At 41.2% G+C, this 25,261-nt stretch overlaps 1 protein-coding gene across 2 annotated transcripts in view; it reads left to right on the top strand.

Moving 5' to 3' along the window:
- LOC136852532 (uncharacterized) overlaps positions 1-25,261 on the top strand; it is an 89,233-nt gene that overhangs the window by 20,407 nt on the left and 43,565 nt on the right. For both annotated transcript variants that reach the window (XM_067127269.1, XM_067127260.1), the window contains exons 3-4: positions 3,858-3,993; positions 22,622-22,817. In XM_067127269.1, coding sequence (XP_066983370.1) covers positions 3,858-3,993; positions 22,622-22,817 — 332 coding nt within the window. The remainder of the gene's footprint in view (positions 1-3,857; positions 3,994-22,621; positions 22,818-25,261) is intronic.

The following is a 25,261-nucleotide window of genomic DNA, read 5'->3' as shown; positions in this document are numbered from 1 at the left end:
GTGCCTGATATATTTGCTTGTGTTTGTGTGTTTTGATATTTAAGTCAAAATGCAAACCAATGAATCATCAAGCCTGAGCAGAAGGGCAGTGCCCAGTGTGACTGGCCCGCCACTGCCTCAAGACTTTATGACCAATTCCATTCCTCCCTTGATGTAGACCCTCATGTCCTCTGTGCTAGTTACAGAGGGCATGACTGTGACCAGGATTCAGTGTGGACAAGTGTCGTGTCTGGTCTCCTGTGCAGTGAGTGAAGTTTTTGCAGAGGAGGAAGTACAAGAAGCTTCCAAGGCTTTGTCCGGGCGTAACACCCCCAATGACACCAGTGGTTGCCGACCCTTCTTGCTCTTCCCTTCCCCCTGCGAAGCTTCCACGTCTTGCTGTCATTCCTACGGTATTGATCTCCCCTTTGTCGTCTTCGCTTGCTTCATCAAGTGGAAGTTGGTGTTGGGGGCCAGGTGATCAGGACAACCTCTGCTCAGTAGTCTCTGCTCACTCAGAAGGGGAGGAACCCCCTTCAGCGCAAACGGAGACTGCCGCTTCTAGAGAACAGATAGACGCTGTGGTGAGCAAGTGTTGTGTAGAAGATAGCGATTGTCTTGTCCACCAGGCAGTGGCAAAGACCTCAGAGCCTTCTCGTGCCACTGCGCCCTGACTAGCACTTCCTCGGTCCTCAGAAGTCCTGGCTTCAAAGGGGTCCTGAGGAAACACCCAGCCTTCTTCTGCCCCTGCCAAGAAAGGCTCACAGCCACATACCTTTTAACCCTCCTTCCAGTCTGGAAAAGGGGATAAGGGAAAGAAGAAGAATAGAGGAGGATGCTAGGGGTGGCATTCCCCTCCACGTGCTGCCATTGGTGGGGGGGTTGCTTGTTGAGCCATTGGGCAGCATGGCAGCAATACTGTGCCGAGACCTGGGTAGCAGATGTCCTTCAGGAGGGCTATCTACTCCCCTTCGAGTTTTGTCCACCCCTCATCAACAATCCAGTCCAGTTCTGAACGTATGTTCCCAGCTCACCGAAAGACCTTGCCCTTGAAGCAGAGGTAGAGGTGATGCTGAAGAAAGGCACTGTAGAAGTTGTGACAGATCATTCCCGAGGCTTTTATAGCCAAGTCTTTCTCATAGAGAAAGCAACGTGGGGTTGGAGACCGGTCATAAACTTTTTGTGATATTTTTCAGTGCCCTTGGATTTGCTGCATGATACAAGAGGAGAGGTTCAAGTCTCCCAATGTGTTGCCACCCATCAGTAAAGTTAGCCTATCCTTCACCACCTTAAATCCTGGCATTGTCTTCTCTTCACGGCTGATGTACATTTTTCCGGTATTTTTTCCAGAAAGGCCTGTTTCATCAATATTAAAAATTTGCTGAAGGGTATAACCTTCCATATCAATTATTTCCTTGAGTATCTCATGAAATTTTTCAGCTGCTTCTTTGTCAGCACTTGCTGACTCACCAGTAACGGACACGTGATGCAAATTAGCGCATTTTTTTAAACACTGAAACCATCCATGACTTGCAGCGAATGTTTCATTTTCAGCATTTTCGCCAGCCTTAGCCTCCAAGTCATTGAAAATGCTTTTAGCCTTTTCCTGAATCAGCATGAGGCTAAGCAGTACTGTACACATCTTCATTTCTGGTGTTCCATCCAGATACCCAAAAACTTTTCCATTTCATCTGCCACCCTCTCCCTTCTCTTACTTATAATTGTTGATTGCATTGGCACAGCACTTGTTACGTGTTCCATAATTCTATCTTTGTTCTTAAAAATTGTGCTGATAGTTGAGCAGTTCATATTATAATGGCTTGCTACCTCAGCCATTTTTTCACAACTTTCTAATTTCTTTATAATTGCCACTTTTCTTTCCATTGAGATAGCTTACCACTTTTTACCACTACCATTATCTTCACTAGCTTTATGCTTGCCATTAGCCATGATAGATAAAGGATGGGCTAGATATTTCAGGAGTCTGGGACCACATACTGGCGTATTGGCGTCAACTATGGTGCTGTTCAGCATGGATAGTGGCAGAAATTGTAACTAAGCCAAGGCACACAATGCAAAATTTAAACTTACGAGTGTTGGACAGAGCACTCTGAACAACTTTTAATTTACGGTCATGGTTGTTCGTATCTCTGAAAGTTCATAACACTGAAGTTTGTAATAAGAGGAGCGTTTGTAAACCTGTCATTTTATGTCAGTTTAAAATTGCCCATCTCCAGATCTGTCACTTCTTGCTTGTCTGGACAACACAGGGAATAACTTGATTATCTCTGTTAACACCAGAGGTACTGCCCAAAGTGATACCTGGCCAGGTGAGCACTGTGCCTCCTTTTTGTCTATATCTGAAGAACTGCTGACCACAGGATGGTTTGTAAAAAAAAAAAGCTTCTATGTCTTTAGCTTTACCCATTTCTCTATGGGGTCATCATTTCCTATCAACCTTCCTCTGTGCAGTGTGTCCTGACTGCTTAAACCTTTCTCCCATCAGTCATTTGCTATTTTATCCTTCCATCTGAACTTCAGCCTTCCCCTTTTTCTCCTTCCCTCCACCTCCATGCTCATGACCCTTTTACACACATGACCACCTTCTCTCCTCATAACATGGCCAAAGTGCCCATCTCCAAATCTATCACTTTTTGCTTTGTCTGGACAACACAGGGAATAACTTGATTATCTCTGTTAACACCAGAGCTGCTGCCCAAAGTGATACCTGGCCAGGTGAGCACTGTTCCTCCTTTTTGTATATGTCTTTGTCTTCAGCTTTACACATTTCTCTGTGGGGTAATTATTTCCTATCAACTTTCCCCTCTGCAATGTGTCCCAACTTCTTAAACCTTTCTCCCATCAGTCACTTGCTATTTTATCCTTCCATTTTAACTTCAGCCTTCCCTTTCTTCTCCTTCCCTTCACCTCCATGCTCCTAACCCTTTTACACACATAACCTTCTCTACACATAACATGATCAAAGTTCCCATCTCCAGATCTGTCAATTTTTGCTTTGTCTGGACAACACAGGGAACAACTAGATGATCTCTGTTAACACCAGAGGTGTTGCCCAAAATTATATCTGGCCAGGTGAGCACTGTTCTTCCTTTTTGTATAAGTCTTTGTCTTCAGTTTTACCCATTTCTCTCTTATCAGTCATTTGCTATTTTATCCTTCCATCTGAACTTCAGCCTTCCCCTTTTTCTCCTTCCCTCCACCTCCATGCTCATAACTCTTTTACACATATGACCTTCTCTCCACATAACATGACCAAACCTTTATACTGCAGTCTTCTTTCCTGGTTCTTTTTCATTATTTCTTCTATGTTAACTGCTCCTTTAATACATTCATTTCTGATTTATCTCTTCTTGTAACTCCACACTCCATCTCAGCATCCTCATATCTGACACATCCATTTTCCATTCTTGAACCTTCTCCTTTGACCACATCTTGGTTCCAGAGACCATTGCTGGTATGACTACGCTTTTGTAAAACTTTCTTTTAACCTTCACAGTAATCCTCCTGTTGTGCAGTATCCCCGATGACCTTTTCTAGGTTTTCCAGAGACATTGTATTCTGTGGGTGATTTTATAGTCTAAATATCCATTGTCAGCCACGTTTGATCTAAGTAACTTGAAAGTTTTGACTTGTAATGTTGTCAAGATCCAGTTTCACTGTTCCCTGTCTTCCTTCTCCTCCCATCCACAGATACTGTTTTTGTAAATCTTATTTTTTAAGCTATAACAATCACTGATATGGCCCCTTCATCTTGTTAATTTCAGACATCAGTCCTAGTTCAGGAATATGGAGTAGGTTTTATTCTGTGAGTCTCAAGGATGAAATCTGTGTAATGAAAAGTTTCTAATTTTTTTCAGCTGTGTACTGTGATTGTATAGCTTCAGGGAGATCAGTTAGCTTTATTGAAGACTTCATTTTAAATGAAGTTTTGCCCCAGTATGGATCAACACATACAACTTCATCTGTGACAGCATTGCAGACAACACTTTTCAGGTATTTTGAAGTGTTACACTTTGATTGTTTATTTGATTGTGATTCCTTCATCTGTGTGTGTGATGCAACATATTACAAGAAGGATAGTTTGTTGAAGTCATAATATTACGCATTTTTCAGTGACATATATTACGCAATCCATGAAAAAAGATATGAAGATTGGATGTTATGCTAGACATACTGGCAGTTTGAGTTCGTAATATTGTAAAGACAGTGATCCCAAACTGTCTTTCAAAGGACTAATTTTTATTGGTGCTTCTGGCTTGGATATTCTTGATATTCTTTAATCCATAAAGTTAGTCTTACTGGAATAGTTTTATTCAAAAGGAAAAATTCCCTTTATATCTTTCCTTGTTACTGCTGAACAAAGCCTAACTGTAAACTATGTGCTTATTTTGTTTTTGGGGCAAAATGATAATTTTACATATGAATGCGTAGAAAGTTTTACTTGAGGCTTATACAGGTCAACCATCACTGATCCAGCTTCTTAGTGACCTGCAGGGCACCGTCTTAGTGATTTTCCTGGATTACAGACTGGTTAGGTTGGAATACCAACTTATCCTACCTTTAAAATACTCTGAAAATCAGTACACTAAGGAGGAAAGAAATAATAAGTGAAAATCAAGTGAAATTTTAATGAAGCATAGCCAGAATAAATGGTATAGGTAATTCTGTTGACTTACACAGTAATGTTCATCACAGCCGCTTCCAAGGTGAAGAGCTGGAATTTGCAACTAAGAGCATTTATGTTAGGTGAAGGGCTGTCAGGATTCCCATTTTCTTCATCTTGGAATTTTTTATATTCATGCTATTTTCATTTATATTTTTACTGTACAGTACTTTCTCATTTTAATTTTTACAGTGCAAAAGATGAATGCACTTGTGTACTTAGCATAAGTACGAATGCACAAACTCATTCGCGGGCGCTGGAGAACTTGCACCAGCTAGTTTTGGTTGGTGTTGTTAAGCTTTTTTTGTTGTTAAGCTTATAATTTTTCAATTTCTATTTTATATTATTCTCATTTATATTTTTACTGTATTTTCTCATTCTTTAAATTTTACAACCCGAAAGATAAATGCAATCATGTGCATAGGTATGTATGAATACACAAACTCATTCACTGGCGTCGGAGATTTTACTACAGCTTTTTTTGGCTGGTGTTGTTACGCTTATGATTTTTTTATATTTTACCGCTATTCTCATTTGTATTTTTAGTTTATTTTTAATTTTTGTAAAATTTTTACAATCCAAAAGATAAATTCAATCATGTGCATAGGTATGTACGAATGCACAGATTCATTTGTTCGCATCAGAGAACTTGCTACAGCTTGTTTTTGATGGTGTTATGCTTATGGTTTTTTATTTATATATTACACTATTCTCATTGTATTTTTACTGTATTTTTCTCTTTTTTTTTATTTTTACAACTCAAAAGAAAAATGCAGTCATGTGCCTAGCGTACGTACAAACGCAAGATTGTTCGCTGGTATTGGAGAACTTGCTAGTGTTTTTATGATTTTTTATTTATATTTTATGCTATTCTCATTTGCATTTTTACAGTATTTTCTAATTTCATTTTTACAACTCAAAAGATAAATGCAATTGTGTGCCTAGAATATGTATGAACTGAGAAACTCGCTCGCTGGTGCCAGAGAACTTGCACCATCTTGGCAAGGAAAGTGAGGATACAGTTTTTTTAAATCTTCAGACATACATTGCTCAATAATGCGACATCTGGCAACTTTAGAAAGGGGAGGAGCTTCAGTCTTATTGTGTTTGTTTTTTGCTTGACCTCCTATAATTGTCAATCATATTCTATGGTTCTGATATCATTGATACTTAAATGCAGTAGTAGGCTTTACAGTATTCGTTCAAGCTGTAATTTGCAGTGACAGTTCTGAGCAAAATAAAGGGATTTTGACATAGGAAAAATCTATTTCTGGGGGAAGACCTGTGTCACCTGGTGGAATATCCATTCAGCACTTATTTCTAGGTATAAGTATTGCTAAAAATACCAGAGAAAAAGCTAAATACAATGCCAGGGTTACGACCCCCAGTTCGAGCGCCATTTATGATGGTGTCGGTATACACAAAGGGTGAGTGTTGCCACTGCCACAGGCCTCTGCCCTATAGAGATCTCCAATCTCAAAATCCTGAAAAGTGAGGGGCTGTCACATACCCCAACTTCTTCTCCCAGCCAACCAACACCTCAGCCGCCATCTTATCAACATCCCAAGTTAGCACCCCCCCAAAGCTTGGTATGCCACTCAGGGGGGGAAAGAAGAACAGGGATGGGTCACCGGGTGACACAGGTCTTCCCCCAGAAATAGATTTTTCCTATGTCAAAATCCCTTTTCTGGGTTTGACCTGTGTCACCCGGTGAAATCATAACAGAGAAACAGTCATACAGAGCTTGGTGGAGCCCTCTAACAAATACTTTAATGGAGATGAATAAAACTATAAGAAATTACTGAGTTTTAATCACCCAAGTGGCAAAAATAAGACATGATTAATTACTGAGTTTTAATCACCCAAGTAGCAATAAAGGGATTTTGACAAAGGAAAAATCTATTTCTGGAGAGGGGACCGTGTCACCCGGTGAAAAAGTCCATTCAGCACTTATTTCTAGGTAATTCCGTTGCTAGATACCAGAGAAAGCTAAATGAAATGCTGGAGTTACTACCCCCAGAGCGAGCTCCATTAGATGGAGTCTTGTATGGAAAAGGGTGAACTATAAAACACGGAACCTTATCCTATAGAGATCCCAAAGTCAAAAGTCCCACAGAGAGGTGCCAGTTACAAACCCATGCACCACTCATGGACAGTACACAAATCACTGCTAGCCGCATTCCATGAAAGCATCACCCCACCAGAATGATGTTTACTATGGGGAGGACACGACACATGACAGAGGTGGGTCACCGGGTGACACGGTCCCCTCTCCAGAAATAGATTTTTCCTTTGTCAAAATCCCTTTTCTGGATCGGGTCCCGTGTCAGCCAGTGAAAAATTAACAGAGAAATAAATATCATTCTTAAACTGCAAGAGATAACAAAATGTAAGGGGAACAGAAGACCAAAGGTCCACCAAAAAAAATTTTAATTGCTAGCAATAATAACAATAATGTACAAATGAAACTGATGGGAGCTTAAAATTAACATGACAATATAAAAAATATACTTAAACAAAATAACTATACAAAATTGAAAACATTATAACATAAATGTGTCAATTAGACAAATATACAGATAACACGGTCAGGTGAGAAAGTCAAGGCACGCCCGACTGAAATGACTGTAAGGGGATAACTGAGGCAGTGGAGGAAGAATTGACTAGGAATCAGAAAGGGTACCAGAGGGAGGGACAACGTTCCCTGCCGTGACTGCTGAGAATTTAAGAGCTTCTAAGGATTTCAAATAGTGACGTTTGAAAACCAAGGGTGACTTCCAACCAGTGTATTTGGTAAGATCCGTGAAATTCATGTAATGGAAGTAGTTAATGGAGGTGGCCACAGCTCTAATATCATGAACTCTTGGGACTGAGTCAGGATTAGCCTGCTTGATAAAGTAAAGGATTTGTTGTCTAATAGCAGACATAGAGATATTACCCCCTTCCCTGATAAAGAGAGGCCCAGATGAGATGTGAGAGGACCTGTCTAAATAAGCCCAATACTTCCTGCAGCCACTGTGGAAAATTTTAGGGCCTCTAGAGATTTAAGGTAGTGGCGTTTGAACACTGATGGTGATTTCCAACCCGTATATTTTTTAAGATCTTCAAAATTCATATTATGAAAATAATTAGTGGAGGTGGCCACTGCTCAGATATCATGTACCTTTAGGTACTGAATCGGGTTAACAGTATATAAATACAGTATTTGTTGCCTGATGGCCTTTAAGGAAATGGTTCCTCCATTTTCCCCCTAACAAAAGAGACCCAGACATTATAGTAGAAGTTCTACCTAAATAAGCCTTCAAGGAGTGGTAACTGGGCATAGGACAGATCCTGTGGAAGGGGATAACCTTCCAAGGGAACCATCTATCTTGTGGATCTTCATTCTTAGCTAAAACTTGAGATCCGGAGGTATCAGAACTTCTCTGATGGGGAGGAAATCAACATGGTTGGTTCTCTAGAGAGAGCAGACAGTTCAGAATTCCTTTTAAACTGGCTAATTAAGAATAGCGTTTTCCTTAACAGACTCGAATATAGACACGTTCATTATCAGTGTCCGATACTGTTTAAGTACATCATTTAAGAACCAGAAACCGTGTGGGATGGGTTGCTGGTCTCAGACAGGCGCATGCTCTAGGGAATTGATGAAAATATGAGTCCGTTAAGTTAATATTGAAACCATGTAAAAATATCTTTCCTAAAGCCGACTTTGCTGTAATGTGTGTGCTAGAGTGATCCTTTCTCAAATAATGACCTGAAGAACAGAGATTGCAAAGGTTCATGAGTCATCTCTTTTAGCTTCAGATTCTCTCAGGAATAATGCTAACTTTTGCTGCTGAGTCATATTGTCTGGTGGAATTCCCTTTTGTCTGATTCTATGAACAGTGTATTAATAGGATCAATATTAGCATCTTCTGAGCTGCAAATTTCATGAAGTCCATAAAGCTAGGGCATTCAGAATTCTTGAGGAAGCTGACACAGTCCGAGTTTGTACTATTTGCGTCAACTTTGGCCTGAGAGTTTTGTAACTTAACAGTTTTCAACTCAAGAAGAGAAACCAGTTGCTCTTGACCAGTTGGGTACCTGGGGCTACTGACCTTTGAATGATCTGGGCATGTAAACTTTCATCAATAGGTTTATTGGTGAAAACAGATGAATTCTTTGCCACCTGTTCCAGTCTTTTGACATCGCATCTGTGGAGTGAGCTAGAGGGTCTAGACTGGGAGCAACGTAACATGGAAGTTTGTGGTTGCTCTCTGTGGCAAACAGGTCTACCTGGAGACCTGGTACCTGACAACAAATCCATTCGAATGATGCTTTGTCCAGTGACATTCCGACTCCAGTGGAGATTGTCTGGACAGTGTGAATCTCTAATGACATTCGGACACCTGCCAGATGGGTAGCTGATAAATGCCAACGGTGTTTTCTTGCCAGGAGAAAATTGCTATCATTACTTGATTGATCCGGCTGACTTGGGAGCCCCTCTGTTGTAATTACAACTTCTACTAAGCTGTCAGTACCAGTCTGATATGAATCTGTCTGGTTGGGCAGTTTTCTTCAGGTTAGAAATACTGCCATTGCTTCTAGAATGTTGATATGGAACTGGCAGAACATAGTGGACCATGTTCCTTTAACTTTTTGTGTTGGGAATATCCTCCCCACCCGCTCAGGGAAGTATCCGTGTGGATCACCAACGATGGAGGAGGAAATTGTCCTTCCTCCTTTACTATTGGAAGTGACAGTTTGTGTGTGTCCAGATCCCATTGGATTCTAACCATTGAAGTGAGCCTCCAGACTAGGCGGGATTTCTTCCTGTTTTTATTTGGCCCTAAAGTTCCAGGAGCTGATTACAATGGATGTTGCTCCTCCATTGTGGCGTTGGGTACCCAAATTATCAAATCGATCAGGTATGCTAGCTAACATGATCCTAGACACGTAGTTGTTGAGCTACTGTTTCTGCCAGTTTGGTGAAGATTCTGGGCTATGTTGAGCCAGATGGCATGACTCTGAACAAGTAAGCTTGTTTCCTAGTCTGAATCCTAGGTAAGGAGAGAAATTTCTCCTGTCGGGACGTGATAATGGCGTCTGAAAGATCTATAGAGGTGGTAGCGGCCCCATGAAATGAGGTCCGCACCTGCGGAGTACATGGCTTATCACGAAACTTATGCATTAGATAACATAAATGGAGACAGAGACAAGTGGATTACTCTTTGCTGACTGGAGCCTTTCTTTGGAACACTGAACAGTCTGCCTTGAAATTTCAGGTGTCTCACTTTCTTTATTGCCCTCTTTTGAAGCAGGTCTTTTACGAAGTCCAGGAGGGCTTTGGATGGGGACTGATGGAATCTGACTGGTAGAGGAGGACCTCTGCTCCAGCTCCATCCCAGACCTTTGGAAACTATGCTGTGGGCCTTTGGACTGAAGGTCCAACGGTCCCAAAGAAGATATAACCTCAGCCTACCTGAGAGACTCATTGGCCAAGAGGGAGAGAGGGCTTACTTCCTCTACTACCTCGGCCTCCTCTTCCCGTGAGAGGGGCGTGGCGCCGCTTTACCTCCTGAAGGAGGCTCTGGCTCTGCTTCCCCTCGCGTTCCTATTGGAAACCCTGGAAATGCCCCTGGCTTTCAAACAGGCGTTAGCGGGGGCGCCTGAGCTGGGCTGGGGTATGCTGAGCAGCTGCATCAGCACAAACTGTTGCTGAGGCTGGGCTTTTCGAGTTGAGCTGGCCGATCTGGGAGCAGTGCCTGACATGGATTTGAGTTTGAGGTTTTGTACCTCTGAACCTTTTCCCGTCCTGGCTTGAAGTCCGGCGGACTCTGGCCTTCCTTTTGAAGGAGACCCCAGCGGAAGCGGAGGATCTGATTTGCTCTAGTTTGCCTCCTTGGGAACATTTATTGACCTCATACTCCGGAAAGATGTTAGAGCCCCAAATAGAACTCTTCATGAGTCTATTGGGTTCATGTCTTATAGTGGCGTCCGCAAAGATGTGTTTTCGGCAATTAAGTCTCGCCACTACGAAATCATACAGGTCCGCCTGGAATCCCGCTAACAGGGATTTGGTCAGGACCTGGAACAGAAGCTCTTCATTAGGTCACACGCCGTTGCCTCGTAATAGTCCCAAAGTGCAGGGAACAGCTCAACCTACCTAGCTTCAAATTCCACCTTTAAAAGGGCCTCCGGGATCTTGGAAGCTGTTCACTAAAGAGGATGAGGCGCACGCAAAGGTCCGGTTGCCCCGTGAGCGTGGCCGGGCTCCCAGCCAAATTCCGAATCTCCGGGAAGACAAGAGGTGGAATCTGTCTCCCGGAGTTGAGGTAGGGCTTACCCTCGATTCCTGCCTGACTAAGTCAGCACCCCTATCTTGAGTCGTGCAGGGGGTGAGGATGGAGTCACCTACCGAGAACTAGTGAGGTCCTTGAAGGGTAAGCTTAGTATTCGCACTCCCACTCAGTGAGTGCGCATCAAGTGGATTGGGCTTGGTCTAGGGAGAGATGACTGTCTCCTTCCGGGACCATGTCTGATCTGATCAGGCTTCCTCTGTAAGTCTGGCGTAGCCTGGGTAAAGGAGGCACAGGTCGGGTGGAAAGAACTCAGTTCTTCCAACCGGCCGCGTTCTAAGCCCTCGATGGTCAGAGTATCTTCATGCGAGGAGCATGAAAGGCCAGGCATATGGATTCTGCCATATCGAAGGGAGGAGAAGACTGGGCATCCGTAACAGCGTAGGTCTGGGCTGCTACTCCGGAGCGCATAAACCCGGAGAGCAAGCTCTCCTGGGTCTGCATCCTCTCCGCTAAAGACTTAACAGAGTCCCCAGAAGTCTTTAAGCTCGAAACGAGCTGGGAGGAAAGGTCATTAATCCTGGCTTCGACCTTCTTGTCCAACTTCTGCATAAGAAGTTCTGCGAAGGCCTCAGGGTCGAAGTTAGGCTGAGGGGGACTCGCCTTAACTGCCCTGGATCTCGACCCCTTGGCTGGGGGAGCAGCTGGTGGACGCCACTGGGCTAAGAAGCCCGAGGCGACCTCGAGGAGCTGATGGATTGAACATTTGAGGCCTAGAGGACTTAGATAAGTCCTTCTTTTTCAGGATTTTCACCCAGCAGGGACAGTAGACCTTTACCTGTCCTCCAAGCTAAGCAGTCTTCAGAAAACCTTGAAAGGAGGAAGAAGAGGAAGAAGGAGGAGAATCAAAGAGGATTAGTTAAACTCCTCCCCCCTGCCTCACTTACCACCCTACCTTCTACCTGGTGGTCGGATCGGCAGCTCATCGGTTCTAAATTTGATGTTATTAGCGCCACCTCTCCGCCTGAGTTGTCTTCTTGGGAGAGGATTGCGTCATCTCGGATCCGCTCGATCAAAGGCGGCTACTTCGCTGGTACTGCGAGCAGAGATCTGGGCTCGGGGTAGGGATTACAAATCTTCTCTGACAAGATGTAAACTTCCCCGGCCCTTAGCGTTCCTCCCAACCCGCTTGACCCAGATTTCAGAATTCGACAGCGAAAAGTGTCAGCGGTACTCTGGTCCGACTAGAAAAAGAAGGAATAGTTTTACTGAAATATTCTCCAACGCCGTATCTGTCAAAATGGGCATTAAAGTCAAAGGAACTAAAGGTTAGCGGACTTTGCTTGACTCATCCATCACTATTTCGTACAGAAGCGTAGTAACGAACCTCACAACCATCTGGGTGGTGATCAGGTCCCCAACGCGAGAACCGCGCGGCCGAGGTGTGGTGACACACCTCATGTCACAGGGTTGCTGGAGGACGCGTACACCAGGCTCTGACGGCGTACCAATATAGCGGAAAGATGATACATGAGTACCGCTAGTTAAGGCTCGCCGGAGTAGGTCCGACGGGAATAGGATACCTTAATCTAATAATGGGTGATGGAGCATGCTTACTGTCAATCCAAAACCCACCGGAAATAAATCCGGCAGTATAAAATTAATATACAATACATGAGTAACATAAAGTTAGAGGGCGCGGGTAGGTCCGTGATAATAGATACACATAACCTAGGAACATGCATTCATATAAATGAATAAACACCGCCGGAAAGAATCCGGCAGTGGTATGGTATAAGATATGCTACGGAATGGTCAACTAATTATGCAAACAGGAGTACTTTTAAGATACGCTGGTGTATGATACTCCGCCCTGATTGCCACGGAAATCTCGTTATCTCATACCTGTGGTAGCGGTGGAGGAGGCAGAGAGGAGTCTTCAAATCTGGCTCAACTCTCAACACCTGGGGCGGGAACCAGGTAGTGGAAAGCGCCCGACCAACGAAACCATACCCACCGGGTAGTAACGTGTACAATAACAACGAGAGAACTGACTAACCCGGCAGAGAAAGAACCTAGCGGAAGTCAAGATAGCATCCTTGGGACTGTGTTCGATGCTCCAGCTAACACTGAGGGAAGCGAACAAACGAAACACTAGCAGAGTGGCGGAAACCGACGGTGGCCAGATGGGTGGGTAACACCTCTGGTGCCGATATCACGGGGTGCCGGTCATAAGTGATCGGCGTTCCTTGCGTGGAGGGGAGTCAGTCACACGTAAATGCTAATTGAATAGGTAAGAGGAAGGGCTGAGCTATCAACACGGGTCTGTGCCACCTTGATCCCAGGCATCCTCCACTTGCAAAACTCTTGGCTTGGACAGGAAGGCTAGAAGAGGTGCAACAGGAGGGGGTAGGGAGGGGAATCCGGCAGGTCTGCGCGCCCTCCAACGCCGACAGTCTGTGTGTGGTCAGGTGGGAGGCTATGCCTTGAGAGACCCTCCTATTCTAACCTCACCTTCCAAAAACCTCCGCGGTCTGGTCAGAATTGAGGCTAAAGCGGAGGGGGGGTCTCACAAGCCTAATTTCACCTTCCGAAAACATGACAGCATGGTCAGGTGGGCCAGAGAGAACAGGGGAAGTCCCTCAACAACCTTACCTCCTCCAAAGCCTCAAAACGACACAATTAGGGGGCTGGGAAGCATGAGCATCGTGAAAGAGCCTATCTGTCTGCTTCTAACTCTCCCGAAACCCGATAACAGAATGGTCGAGGCTGAGCCAGAATCACCAATCAAAGAAACTATCTTGACTTCAAGTACTAAGATAAAAAGTTAACCAGATGATGTGTGAAATATAAAAACATATACAGGCAGTCCCCGGTTTACGACGGTGGTTCCGTTCTTGCGCCGCGTCGTAACCCGAAAATCGTCGTAAAGCGGGCGATGGCATCACGACGCCAAGAAAATTGTATAAAAATTTGAAACAAAGAAGTTGCCAAGCCTTACTTTTAATCCTTTGGGTATACCATGTTGTTTCTTGATGTTTTACCTACATTTTGATGTAGTGTGTATCCAAAACTGAGTAGTTCTGGAATGTAAAAATTTACAATTTACTACAAGTACAGTACTGTACAGTAAATCCTGTATGCATTAAAAGTATAGAGTACTGTACATATACATAAAAGTAAATACAACATGTTTATACAGTAACACAGGTGTACAGTACACTGTACTGTACTGTAATTTATACCAAAGAGTTTATAAAAGATAAAAAAAAAAAAGTGAATTCCTTACTTTTATTTTGGAAACCCGTGCTTCTTAACCCTGGAAAAATGGTGGCCTCATGATTCAGGGGGATTCTGGAATGTAAAAATTTAGTATTGGTACACTTGTGCTGTACAGTAGTCCTGCATGCAACAAAGTACAGTACTGTACTGTATAAATACAGAACAGTCAGTATTTTACACAGTAGAATAATAAATATATAAAAATTATAAAGAGTTAGGAATTCCTTACCTCATTCAGTGATTGTCTAAAGCTGTTACAACCACTTGAGCTGGGTTGGGGGGAGATGGAGATTGTATCACGTGAGCCTGCAATGATAAGGATAAGAATTGCTGCAGAGTTTGTACTGTATGTAGTACACTATTTCTGTATCAGTTCAGGTATTCACAAACCTATGTTCAACAGTTCAAAATAAAATATGAATGCCTTACCTAATTTCAGTGATTTTTTGAAGATGGAGACGAGGATGAGGAGCGCTCTAGTAAGGTGCTGGGCAGTCTGGAATATTAGAATGAAGACGTTACTTTATATTTATCAAATGTATAACACATATGACCATTTATAACATTAGAAACAGTGAAGAATTCAATACCTTGAGTGATTTGAAAGATGTAGGCTATGGGAAGGTTTTGTACAGTTCCAGTAGAGGTCAGGTTAAAGGTGCATGTCAGTCTGGAATGATAATGTGCCAGTAAAGATTAGAATAAAGTACTTCTGTAGTTTCATAAACAGTACACTAATTTTATAAAATGTATAACAATTTATAAAACAGAAAGTGTTCTTACAAATTCTAGTGGTTGGCTTGCTTACTGGGATGGGCATATGGTAGATGAGAACGGGGGCTATGGTGGCATCTGCGGGTGCTTGGGAGTCTGCAATGAAAAAGATAGAAATGATACTGTACAGTATTACTGTACTGTACTGTATAAGTATAATAACACAATTTAAAACAATGTGAGTTAATAGAAATGTCTAAAGTGAAGGAATTCCTTACCATTTGGACATGAAATGGGTGCAGAGTGCTACTGAATTACAGGTGAATTTGGAGTTGAGCAGGGGACACCTGTCATTTGTGGGATAAAAGATGAAATTACCACACAGGTATGTATGCAATAAGCTACTGTACTGTATACAGTTTATAAGAAGTGATTTGAAAGAAAAAAAGTCATGAAATCCTTACCTGATGGGGCTGGAGAGGGATAAGGTCAGCTGAGTTGGGCCAGGAGGAGGCTGTAACATGTGGATCTGGAATGATAATGATTATGTAAAGATTAGCAAATACTAGAAGCAATAGTGTACTGTACAGTGGGTGAAGTGCAGTACACTTTTTTATGTATTTATAAAAATTTATAAAACATTAAAAAAACATTAAGAATCCCTTACCTGGTGAAGTTGGAGAGGAGACAGGAGGTCCGTAACGCTAAAACCCTGGAATTCTTCAGGGGGTCAGGACTGTCATCACTACCAAGAGAGATCTGAATGGCATAATGAAATAAATTGGGTTACTACGATAGTAAATATAAAATTTGTACCATATGTACAGTACTGTATGTACAAATGATTTCATGCATAGAAAATTATAAAAATTAAACGCCTTAAGATTCCTTACCTGATAGAGCTGGAGAAAGAAGCTGCTGGGAGGTTACTGCAGGTACAGGTTCAGGCTCAGGTTCTGATTCATAGCCAGGTAGAAGTTCTGGGAATCTGGATTGAGTCCTTCTGCAATGATACAAATGATAAAATTTGTTGGGTTATGCTGTGTATCTACAGTATGTAAATATAAATTGCAGTAACATTTTTATAAATATTATTACAAGTTATAACAATTTATATTACACAGTTAATAAAAATAAAGTTGAAATCCTTACCTAGACTAGGGTGGCAGGTGGTGCTGAAGACTTCTTCACGAAGAAAGTCAGCCTAGACTGCACTTTCTTCTTCAGCTGCTGCTCCTTCAGCGCCTCCCTGTGCGTAGTAAGATCCAGCATTCACTCTCTGAATCCTCTCAAACCTGGCAATGTTAGGGTCCTCACCTCAAATGCTATGAAACATTTCTCAGGTAGGCAAAACCCTCTGTCCAAGCCCTTGATTGTTGTTCCTTGACCTTTGGTTGTGGTGCCTCTTCACTCCTCTCGATCATCTGCTTCCTCCCGGCTCATTGTGAGGTCCTCCGATGACAATTCCTCTCCGTGGGATGCCAGCGCTGCAGTGGCATCCTCAACTTCAAGTCCAGTTTCAATACCTCTTGCTTAGCCAGCAATTTTCTTGTGCAGCCTCAGCATCGTCTGCCTGCTCAAACCCCTTAAAACTATTCTGGAAACTGCGGACACAGTTCTTCCCACTTCCATTCAAGTCGACACCTTTACTTCGTCCCAAGCACGTGCGATGTTCGTCACAGCATCTGCAATGTTGTAGCCCTTCAAAAATCTTTCAAGTCAACTCCTTGTACCTTCAACCGGCCACGTAAAGCAGCGCGTGTCCCTCCTCAGGTAGTATGCCTTGAAGTTGTGTGACTCCCTGGTCCATCGGCTGTATGAGGATGTAGTATTTGGTGGTAGATACACCACCTTCACATTAAGTTCATATTACTAAGATTAGCCAGGTGACCAGGGGCATTGTCCTAAGACAAGCAGGACCTTAAAGAGCAGACCCTTCGAGGCACAATACCTTTCCACTCACGGGCACAAAGTGGTCATTGAACAGTCTCGAAAACCATCAAGGTAACCAAGCTTTCTTATTGGACTTCCAAATGACGGGAGTTGACTCTTGAAAATGCCCTTAAAGCCCTAGGATTTTTCTACCATTACCTGTAGGGCTTAAGCTTTAAATGCCCTAGCCATTTCCCCAAAGTAAAGTCAGCCTCCTCTGCACCAGCTTTATGGCCTGGTACTGACCTCTCCTCCTTGAAATGTATGTACGATTTGGCATTCTTTCAAAATAACCCTGTCTCATCTACATTAAATACCTGGTCAACAGTGTAACCACACCTTCCTAATTATCTCAGCCAAACCACTAGGAAACTTTCTGCTGCTACGTCATCCCAGCGTAGCAACTTCACCTTGCAACTTCACATTGTGCAGAATTGCACGAGCCTTGAAGCAGTTAAAGCCTTCTGGCAGAAAATTCTTCACTAGCACTACCTTCCCCATTTTCTTCACCACTGCCGCATGCAGCTCTAGCCTTCTCTTGAATCACCTCAGGCTCACTGGAACCGCGCCCGGTTGGTTCTGGTCTTCAGCCAGATCAGCAATAACTTCTCCATCTCCACTCACGTTCTGGCTCACGTTGCTTCACGTTAATCACGTTGCCTTCATTGAATGCAGCGTCTTGCACATGTTTCAGAATACGCTGCTTGTCCTTCACTGGTAACAACGTCGTTCTGCTAAGGCCCAAGGCCGCGGCCTATCTAGGTGTTACTTTCACCTTCTCCAGGCAGCAATTACGTCGTGCCCGGCTTCCATGGTGATGCTCTTCCTCGGCTTCTTGGATGCTGGCATCAGATGATAAAATTCTGCCCGTTTTGGAGCCATGGTAGAGGCACAATTCACGAAAAACTGCAGCTGAAAAGCAACAATGACAGCGTGCCTAACTCTGCGAGCAAACAAGTGAGTGAGGAAAGGGTTGTTTAGTATTATTCTGCGGCGCCTGCGTGTCGACCCAGGAAGGTGGATTTGTCCGATCCAACTGCTGTACAGTACCAATGCGGTTACATACAGAGCGCAGCCTCACGAAACTAGTTCAAACACAAGCGAGTAAAAACGCGAAAAAGTCACTTAACCTTGCAATGTATTTTAATAATTTGTAACCAGAAACTGATTTTGATGATTACTGTTAAACCAGAAACGGATTTTTATAAATATACGTAATTGAAGAGGCGTCGTAAAACAGGCTGCGTCGTAAGCAGACTGCGTCGTAAACTCGAGGCTCGCGTTGTAAGCCCGGCCTGGATTTTTAATGAATATATCAACCGTCGTAAACTCGGAACATAAATGGCGGACCGTCATAAGCCAGGGACATACTGTAGCATATATATATATATATATATATATATATATATATATATATATATATATATATATATATATATATATATATATATATATATATATATATATATATATATATATATATATATATGCACAAGAATATATTTATAATCGTAAAGGACTCAGCTGTAGAGAAGGCCAAACAACCCGCGATATGTGGAACGCGGGTGATACCCAAAATGGCCAACCCTAACGCTGAATCATAATAAAATTAATCCAAAAATTTACATGTCATCCATCACTGTACACATCAGAAAAGATCATGAGCAAAACAGTAGCATCTTGGAGAATGTACCCGCTCGCTGGCTTGAGAAGGGGACCAGGGAAAGAGTGAATTTATGATCAGAAAGCGGGAGAGAAAGCCTCCGTCTCTAGCCTAGATCAGTCATGTCACAGGGCTCCTAATACCCCTACAGCAGAAAAGTAATTCACTAATAAACTCCATGAAGAGGTATACAGGCGGTCAGTTTCACGGCGAGTTCCGTTCTTGCGCCGCGTCGTAACCCGAAAATCGTCGTAAGCCGGAAAATCGTCGAAAATCGTCAAAAATCATAAGAAAACCTTACTTTTAATGCTCTGGGTGCATTGAAAATGACGTAAACTGCATTATTATTGAGTTTTACACCAAAAAATCCTTCAAATTATGATTATTCTGCCGTTGTGGGCCCTGTTTCTTCCGTCGGATCGGGCGTGCGACAGCGTCGTAACCAGACATCGTGCATGCGGCCAGGAAATAATTTCTGATGAATATATTTGGCGTCGCCAACCTCGGGCGTCTCGTAGCGAACCGTCGTAAACCGGGGACTGCCTGTATTAAAAATATATATAATTGTGTCAAAAACAACCAGAATTTCCTGCTAAAACCATGCGAAGACTGAGGGTCCAGTATGGCCTAGGCGAAAGCCGCCGCGATCGGCTGCTTCGTATTATTTAACCTGATAGTTAATAAATTAAAGGTCAAATAAGAAGCCTCTATAAGAAAAAACCAAAAGGAGATGGTACTCAACTTAGGTGATGCATAATCTTGAACAGATGACATGATACAGATGAAAAATCTGCAAAAAAGCAGCACTAAGAAAAACACAGTGATGTTTAGAAAGCGTGCTAAGTTGGAATGATACCAAGATGGCGGCTGAGGTGTTGGTTTGCTGGGAGATGAGCGTGAGGTATGTGACGGCCCCTCACTTTTCGGGATTTTGAGATTGGAGATCTCTATAGGGCAGAGGCCTGTGGCAGTGGCAACACTCACCCTTTGTGCATACCGACACCGTATAAATGAATTTTTTCCGAACTTCAGAAATTCGTAACCCTGGCATTGTATTTAGCTTTTCTCTGAGTATTTTTAGCAATACTTATACCTAGAAATATGTACTGAATGGATATTTCACCGGGTGTCACAGGTCGAACCCAAAAAACATTTTGGACATAACCTACCAAGTAACCTTACACAAATGAATTTATGACACCATGCGATCTTCCATAATGAAATCAAAAGTTAAATTTGAGCAATGTCCAACGAAATACGTGGGGAACAATAAAGGAACGAATGCAGTGTTATGATGAGAGAGAGAGAGAAATTTGCTGTTGTGTAAGCCTAGGCCTATATGTTGAGCTACTCATTTAATTTTTTTTCTTTTAGAGATTGAGCGATACTATATTTGTATAGTATGTTTTAGCAATGGAGAGAGAGAGAGAGAAACTATGGCAACATCAAGAAACATCCAGTTACTTTCGTTTTCCCGCTTGCTCCTCACATCATAGAGAATGCTCTTGCGGATTTAAATAGATTTGGTCAACCTACCCTAGGTGTCACAACATTTACTGCCATTAATTCCAGCTGACTTTCAACACTGTGAAATTCAAATATGAATGTGTAAAAATTAAAGAAATTATCATTACCTCGTATGATGATGCAATAATAAGCCTGTTCATAACAGAAAACGAATAAATATTGCCGTTCTGATAAACATTACAACACCGAGATATCCACACACTATTTTTTAGATCTCTATGAACGAAGTCATCTGAGAAATTCTGATTACTTCGGACATCCATGGTGTTTTTAAGTATCTGAACGTTTTTGTTTTGCAGATTTAACATATATGATATAATTTGCATTGTATTTTCATATTCTAGAGTAAATTTACCGAGATTATGTGTTTTCTCTAACAAAAAAATGAAAATTTGATGAACGAAATCCAATGAAAACTGTATCCTCACTTTCCTTGCCGAGTGTACAAACACAGACTCATTCACTGGCATTGGAGAACTTGCTACATCTTGTTTTGGTTGGTGTTGTTATGCTTATGATTTTTTCATTTATATTTTACGGTACTCTCATTTTTATTTTTACTGACCAATGCTTCCATTCAAGCCTTAATACAACACTCCAGAAAGTTGTAGAGTGCTTCCGATAGGATCCCCATAAGTATTTTGGATACTGCAGTGAACATTGTTCTGGAAGACACTGGAAGCTCTTTAATTAGGTGAAGCCTAGCATAAACTTCAGCCATGGCTTTCCTGAGATTTTTCTCGTGGGGGTCCCAAATTGCTTGTCACCCGACAGACAATTTTAGTCGACTTACGATACGTCCAGTCGGCGTTTAAGGGTTAATTTCCTTGGATGTGTGTGTCTGGAGGCTTCAGGATCCTGGAATCTTTTAAGATTTAAGAAGATGTTATAATACTAAAGAACAGAGTTTTATGAGGAAGAAATCAGAGACAAAAGCCTTCGTTGTTCCCAGAAAGTATGATACGGATATGGGTATGGGTATTTCACAGATATGGGTATGGATATGGTACAAATATGGGTATGATATGATACGGGTATGGGCATGGGTATAGGTAAGGGTATGGTACGGATATGGGTATAGGTATGGGTATGTGACGGATATGTGTATAGAACGGGTATGGGTACGGGTATGGTATGGATATGGGTATGGGTATCGGTATGGATAAGGGCATGGGTATGGGTATGGTATGGATATGGGTATGGAATGGATATGGGTAATATGTATAGGTACAGTATAGGTATGGGTATGGTATGGATATGGGTATGGGTATGGGTATGATATCCGTAACTAGCAAATGCGAGCGGCAGCAAGTATCTACTAGTTTATATGTTAATTTGTTAATTTATTTTTTTTTTTTAATAAATGATCTTTTCTTTTTGTATTTCCCTTTACCACTTTCTTACTTCTTTCTAATGAACACCATATTCTTTGGAAGCTTGAATTTCAAGTCAATGGCTCTTGTGCACTTGTTCCATATGAATAGGGTTCAATAATAATAATAATAATAATAATAATAATAATAATAATAATAATAATAATAATAGCACGCTCTCTCTAGCAAGGTTTCTCAGTTTTGCTTCATGAAGATGCCTAAATAACTCCTCTGTGCAGTTTTACCTTTCTCTTGTTCTCAGTTAACCTTGTAGCTGCTAGTCATGTTGTTACCCCTCGCTTTCTCCTAATCCTGGTCACTTGGAGTGCAATGTGAGCAGCTTGAGTTCCTCGCTTCCATACTGTGGATGAAGATTAAGTGCTTTAGCCTGCTATTGATCCAATCCTTTGGACATCAGACTATCAGTTTACTTACAAGGTACTAGCTTACTTCATGACCCCTTGTTATGCTCCAAGACTCCTGGACTTTCTGACAGGTTTTTAGTAGTTTGCAGGCTCGAAGACCCTGAGATTCAGTGCCTCATTAGCAGTGAGTCTCCCCTCCCAAAATAGCTACTTAGGCAGTCGAAAAGTGATGGGTTTTCAGTGCTGAAACAAATACATATTATTGCATACAAAATTGATTATTTTGGTACAAACCCATCCCTTTATGAAATATTTGGTCTTCTCTTGAACACAGATATTGTAGAATGGTCAGACAGCACTTGATAGAACCATTTTCTGAGGGACTTGGGAATTCAGTGTGCTGACAGCTAGCTGAGTGTTTATCTGAAAGGGAAACTGGTTTGTAAAGTGAGGGATTTTAAGTACTAGATTAATAAATTATTTCAAGTTTTGTATTGTGCAATATATTAAAACTTCATGGGTGGGAGGTAATGTACTTGCAAACTGAATACAGAAAAAAAAAAGTAAGTTGTTATGATGTTAGTAACCTTTGCATAGTATTTAAAGGCAAGTGACATCTTTCAACCAGTTTCTTATTTCTTTTGAAAATATGTAGAAATAGACCAGGTTTTTCATTGGCAGCAGTTGCTCTTGTATCTGTTTTTGTATTTTATTTGATGTAGGGTAGTATTTGAAATTAGAACTTAGTTATTTTTTGATTTATGTGATAATAAGATGTATGTAAGATAACAAATTTACTAGAATTTCTCAACTGTATTTTTCAGACATGAAGCCCGAGAAATTATTCGTAATGTCACACAGGCATCTGAACATGATCGAGTACTGTTTGTTGGAAGCGGAGCGACTGGTGCCATTCATAAGTTAATACATGGTTTAAGGATTCAGGAATCTCCAGTTGTTATTGTTGATCCTTTCGCCCATCATTCAACTATTTTACCATGGAGAGAAATAGGGGCAAAGGTAATCTAACTTCTCAGTAAACTTTATTTTGCTATGGAAGAATTTAGAAATATTATAGTGGTGAGATGCATTGTTCATGCATGCAGCATCTGTTTTCTATTTTATATAATTTTTTTGTTTTGTGTGACATATGGGACTAGAAATTAAACTTCAATATGAAATTTTTATAATGTAAAAGGAGCATTTTCGTACAAATCCATCTGTCTTAATTACTTTTAATTCAGTGTCAAATTCCTCCAGATGTAACTTTTGAAGTCTTGAAGACAAAAGAAGCAAAATAATTAGAAGTAAAAGTTTTTATTTGTTTCATGATAGACCCATCAATCATAATTAGCCCAAATCACTGTTTGTGGGATGATAAAATGTGATCATTAGCTATAGTGATTGCCAAAGGGGTCAGCAGACTATCACCCTGAGAGTGAAGTAATAGCTTGTACTTGTATTACTTATGCAAAAGTCTAAGAGATCACCTAGCCATTCAAGTAGGATGGATCAACTAACCATTTTCATGGGATGTAGTGGTTTGTAACCTCAGAATAGCATATTTCTGAGATGAATGCTGAATAAAAAGGGTGATGATATGAGGATGAGAAGATTGCCCTGGATATGGAAGAAGTGTGATGAGACATCTGGGAAAGGTTACAGGAAGAAAGAGTGATAAGGTAGAGTGAAGAGTTACAGAGGGCACTGGGGACAGAATAGGTTGGGAACCAAGGTGCCAATGGGCATACCAGAACCTTATAAGTATGTTATCACCCTAAGGGTAAAATAACATTTTGTTCAGTATACACATTATTTTAAAAAAGGCTAGGAGATCAACTAGCCATTCAAGTGAGGTGGTGTAGCATGTAACCACGGAAGACTACATTTCCAAGAGGAATGATGAATGAACAAGGGCAGTGTTATAAGAATGCATTCCACCTGGAAGATGTGTGGTGGGATGTTCAAGAAGGGTTACAGAAAGAAAGAGAGCCATGATGGAATGAAGAGATGCTAAGGGCAATTAAAGGAAACTTTGGATGAGAACAAAGAGGGACTCTGTTACAGAAGTTAGCTGGAAGAAGAGGAGTGAGACCAAGAAGCAAATGTTAAGAACAAAGAGAAAAGTTAGGGAGGAACTGAACCTTGACACAGCAGAGAAGAAAATGGTTGGAAAGCAAAGTGAGTGATGAAAGATAGAAAGTGTATGGATGGACCAAAGTATAAATAAAGAAGTGGAAAAATTAAAAAAGAAGGTATAGAAATACTGCAATTGAATAGTGGAGTCACTAATTTAAGTTTTTTCCAAGGGAATAGAATAAATATGAACTTGAGGATGATATAATAAAGAGACCAATAGCATATGTGACATCTGAAGAGATTAGGAGAACCCTGAAGAAGCTGAAGTGGTAACGATCCAGAATATTAGGAATAATATGTAATCTGTGAGTAATACTTGGAAAACTAGACGAAGTGGTACTTTAACTTTTGAAAACATAAAGATGGGGCCACAAGAATGAGAACTATGCAAAAGAAATGTTTTTACAATATATTGTGTAAACTACAAAGTAGTAAGACTGGTGTAGGATGATTTAAAGGTGTGGAAAAATATGGTGGAGAAAAGGCTGAGAAAACTGTAAGAATGAAAACTTGCAACTGTAGGAGAAGTGCTCTGTAAAAAAGTTGCTATACTTAACAATTTTTCATTACAACAGCATTCAGCTATAAATTCCAGTTGATTCTAAATATGATAAGAATTTACCATAACTATGAAGTTGAAAAGGCAAGTAAAAACACTATTCACACAACAAAACCATATTTTTTGAATAAGTCTTTTGTAATCCTGATTCCTGTCCAGTGATCAGGATTACAGAGGATTGTTAATCAAAATACTGTACCTGTACATGGTTTTGTTGTGTAAAGTGTGTTTATGGGCCAAAACCCTGTTCAATTACAGTAAAAGACATTCTTTTCATAACTATGTTCAGTCAATTCATTTTCAAGAATTCTTGCCAGTTAGTGAAGGGACAAAAAAAAAGATAAAAAGATTAAAAGATTTTTGCAGTATCCCATGTTATTCATGATACATTTGATCCTTCATCATTTAACTTGCTCAGTCATACATTTTTCTCACCTGGTAATTTCTTTTACTCCATTCTGCATTAATTGCTCATCACTTTTTGTTCCATATGTAATCATAAAGAAAGAAAACAAATAAGGAATACAGTATGCATACAGTATATTAACCCCTTCACAGATCAGTTATTTCCATTTTCAGACATTTATTTTTATTTGATAAACTAAAAGTGAACAGAATTGATTTTTGGTCTAACTATTTTAATACTGTATTAAAATGAACTCCCAAATATACCCCTCTGGGTAAAAATGAGTTAATTGGAGCTCTGCATTGCCATTCCCTGGTTAAAGGAAACTTAAAGGCAAAATGTTCATTACTGATGTCACTA

This window comes from Macrobrachium rosenbergii, chromosome 3, assembly GCF_040412425.1.
Source record: "Macrobrachium rosenbergii isolate ZJJX-2024 chromosome 3, ASM4041242v1, whole genome shotgun sequence".
Lineage (NCBI taxonomy): Eukaryota > Metazoa > Arthropoda > Malacostraca > Decapoda > Palaemonidae > Macrobrachium > Macrobrachium rosenbergii.
This window is presented reverse-complemented; position numbering and strand designations above follow the sequence as displayed.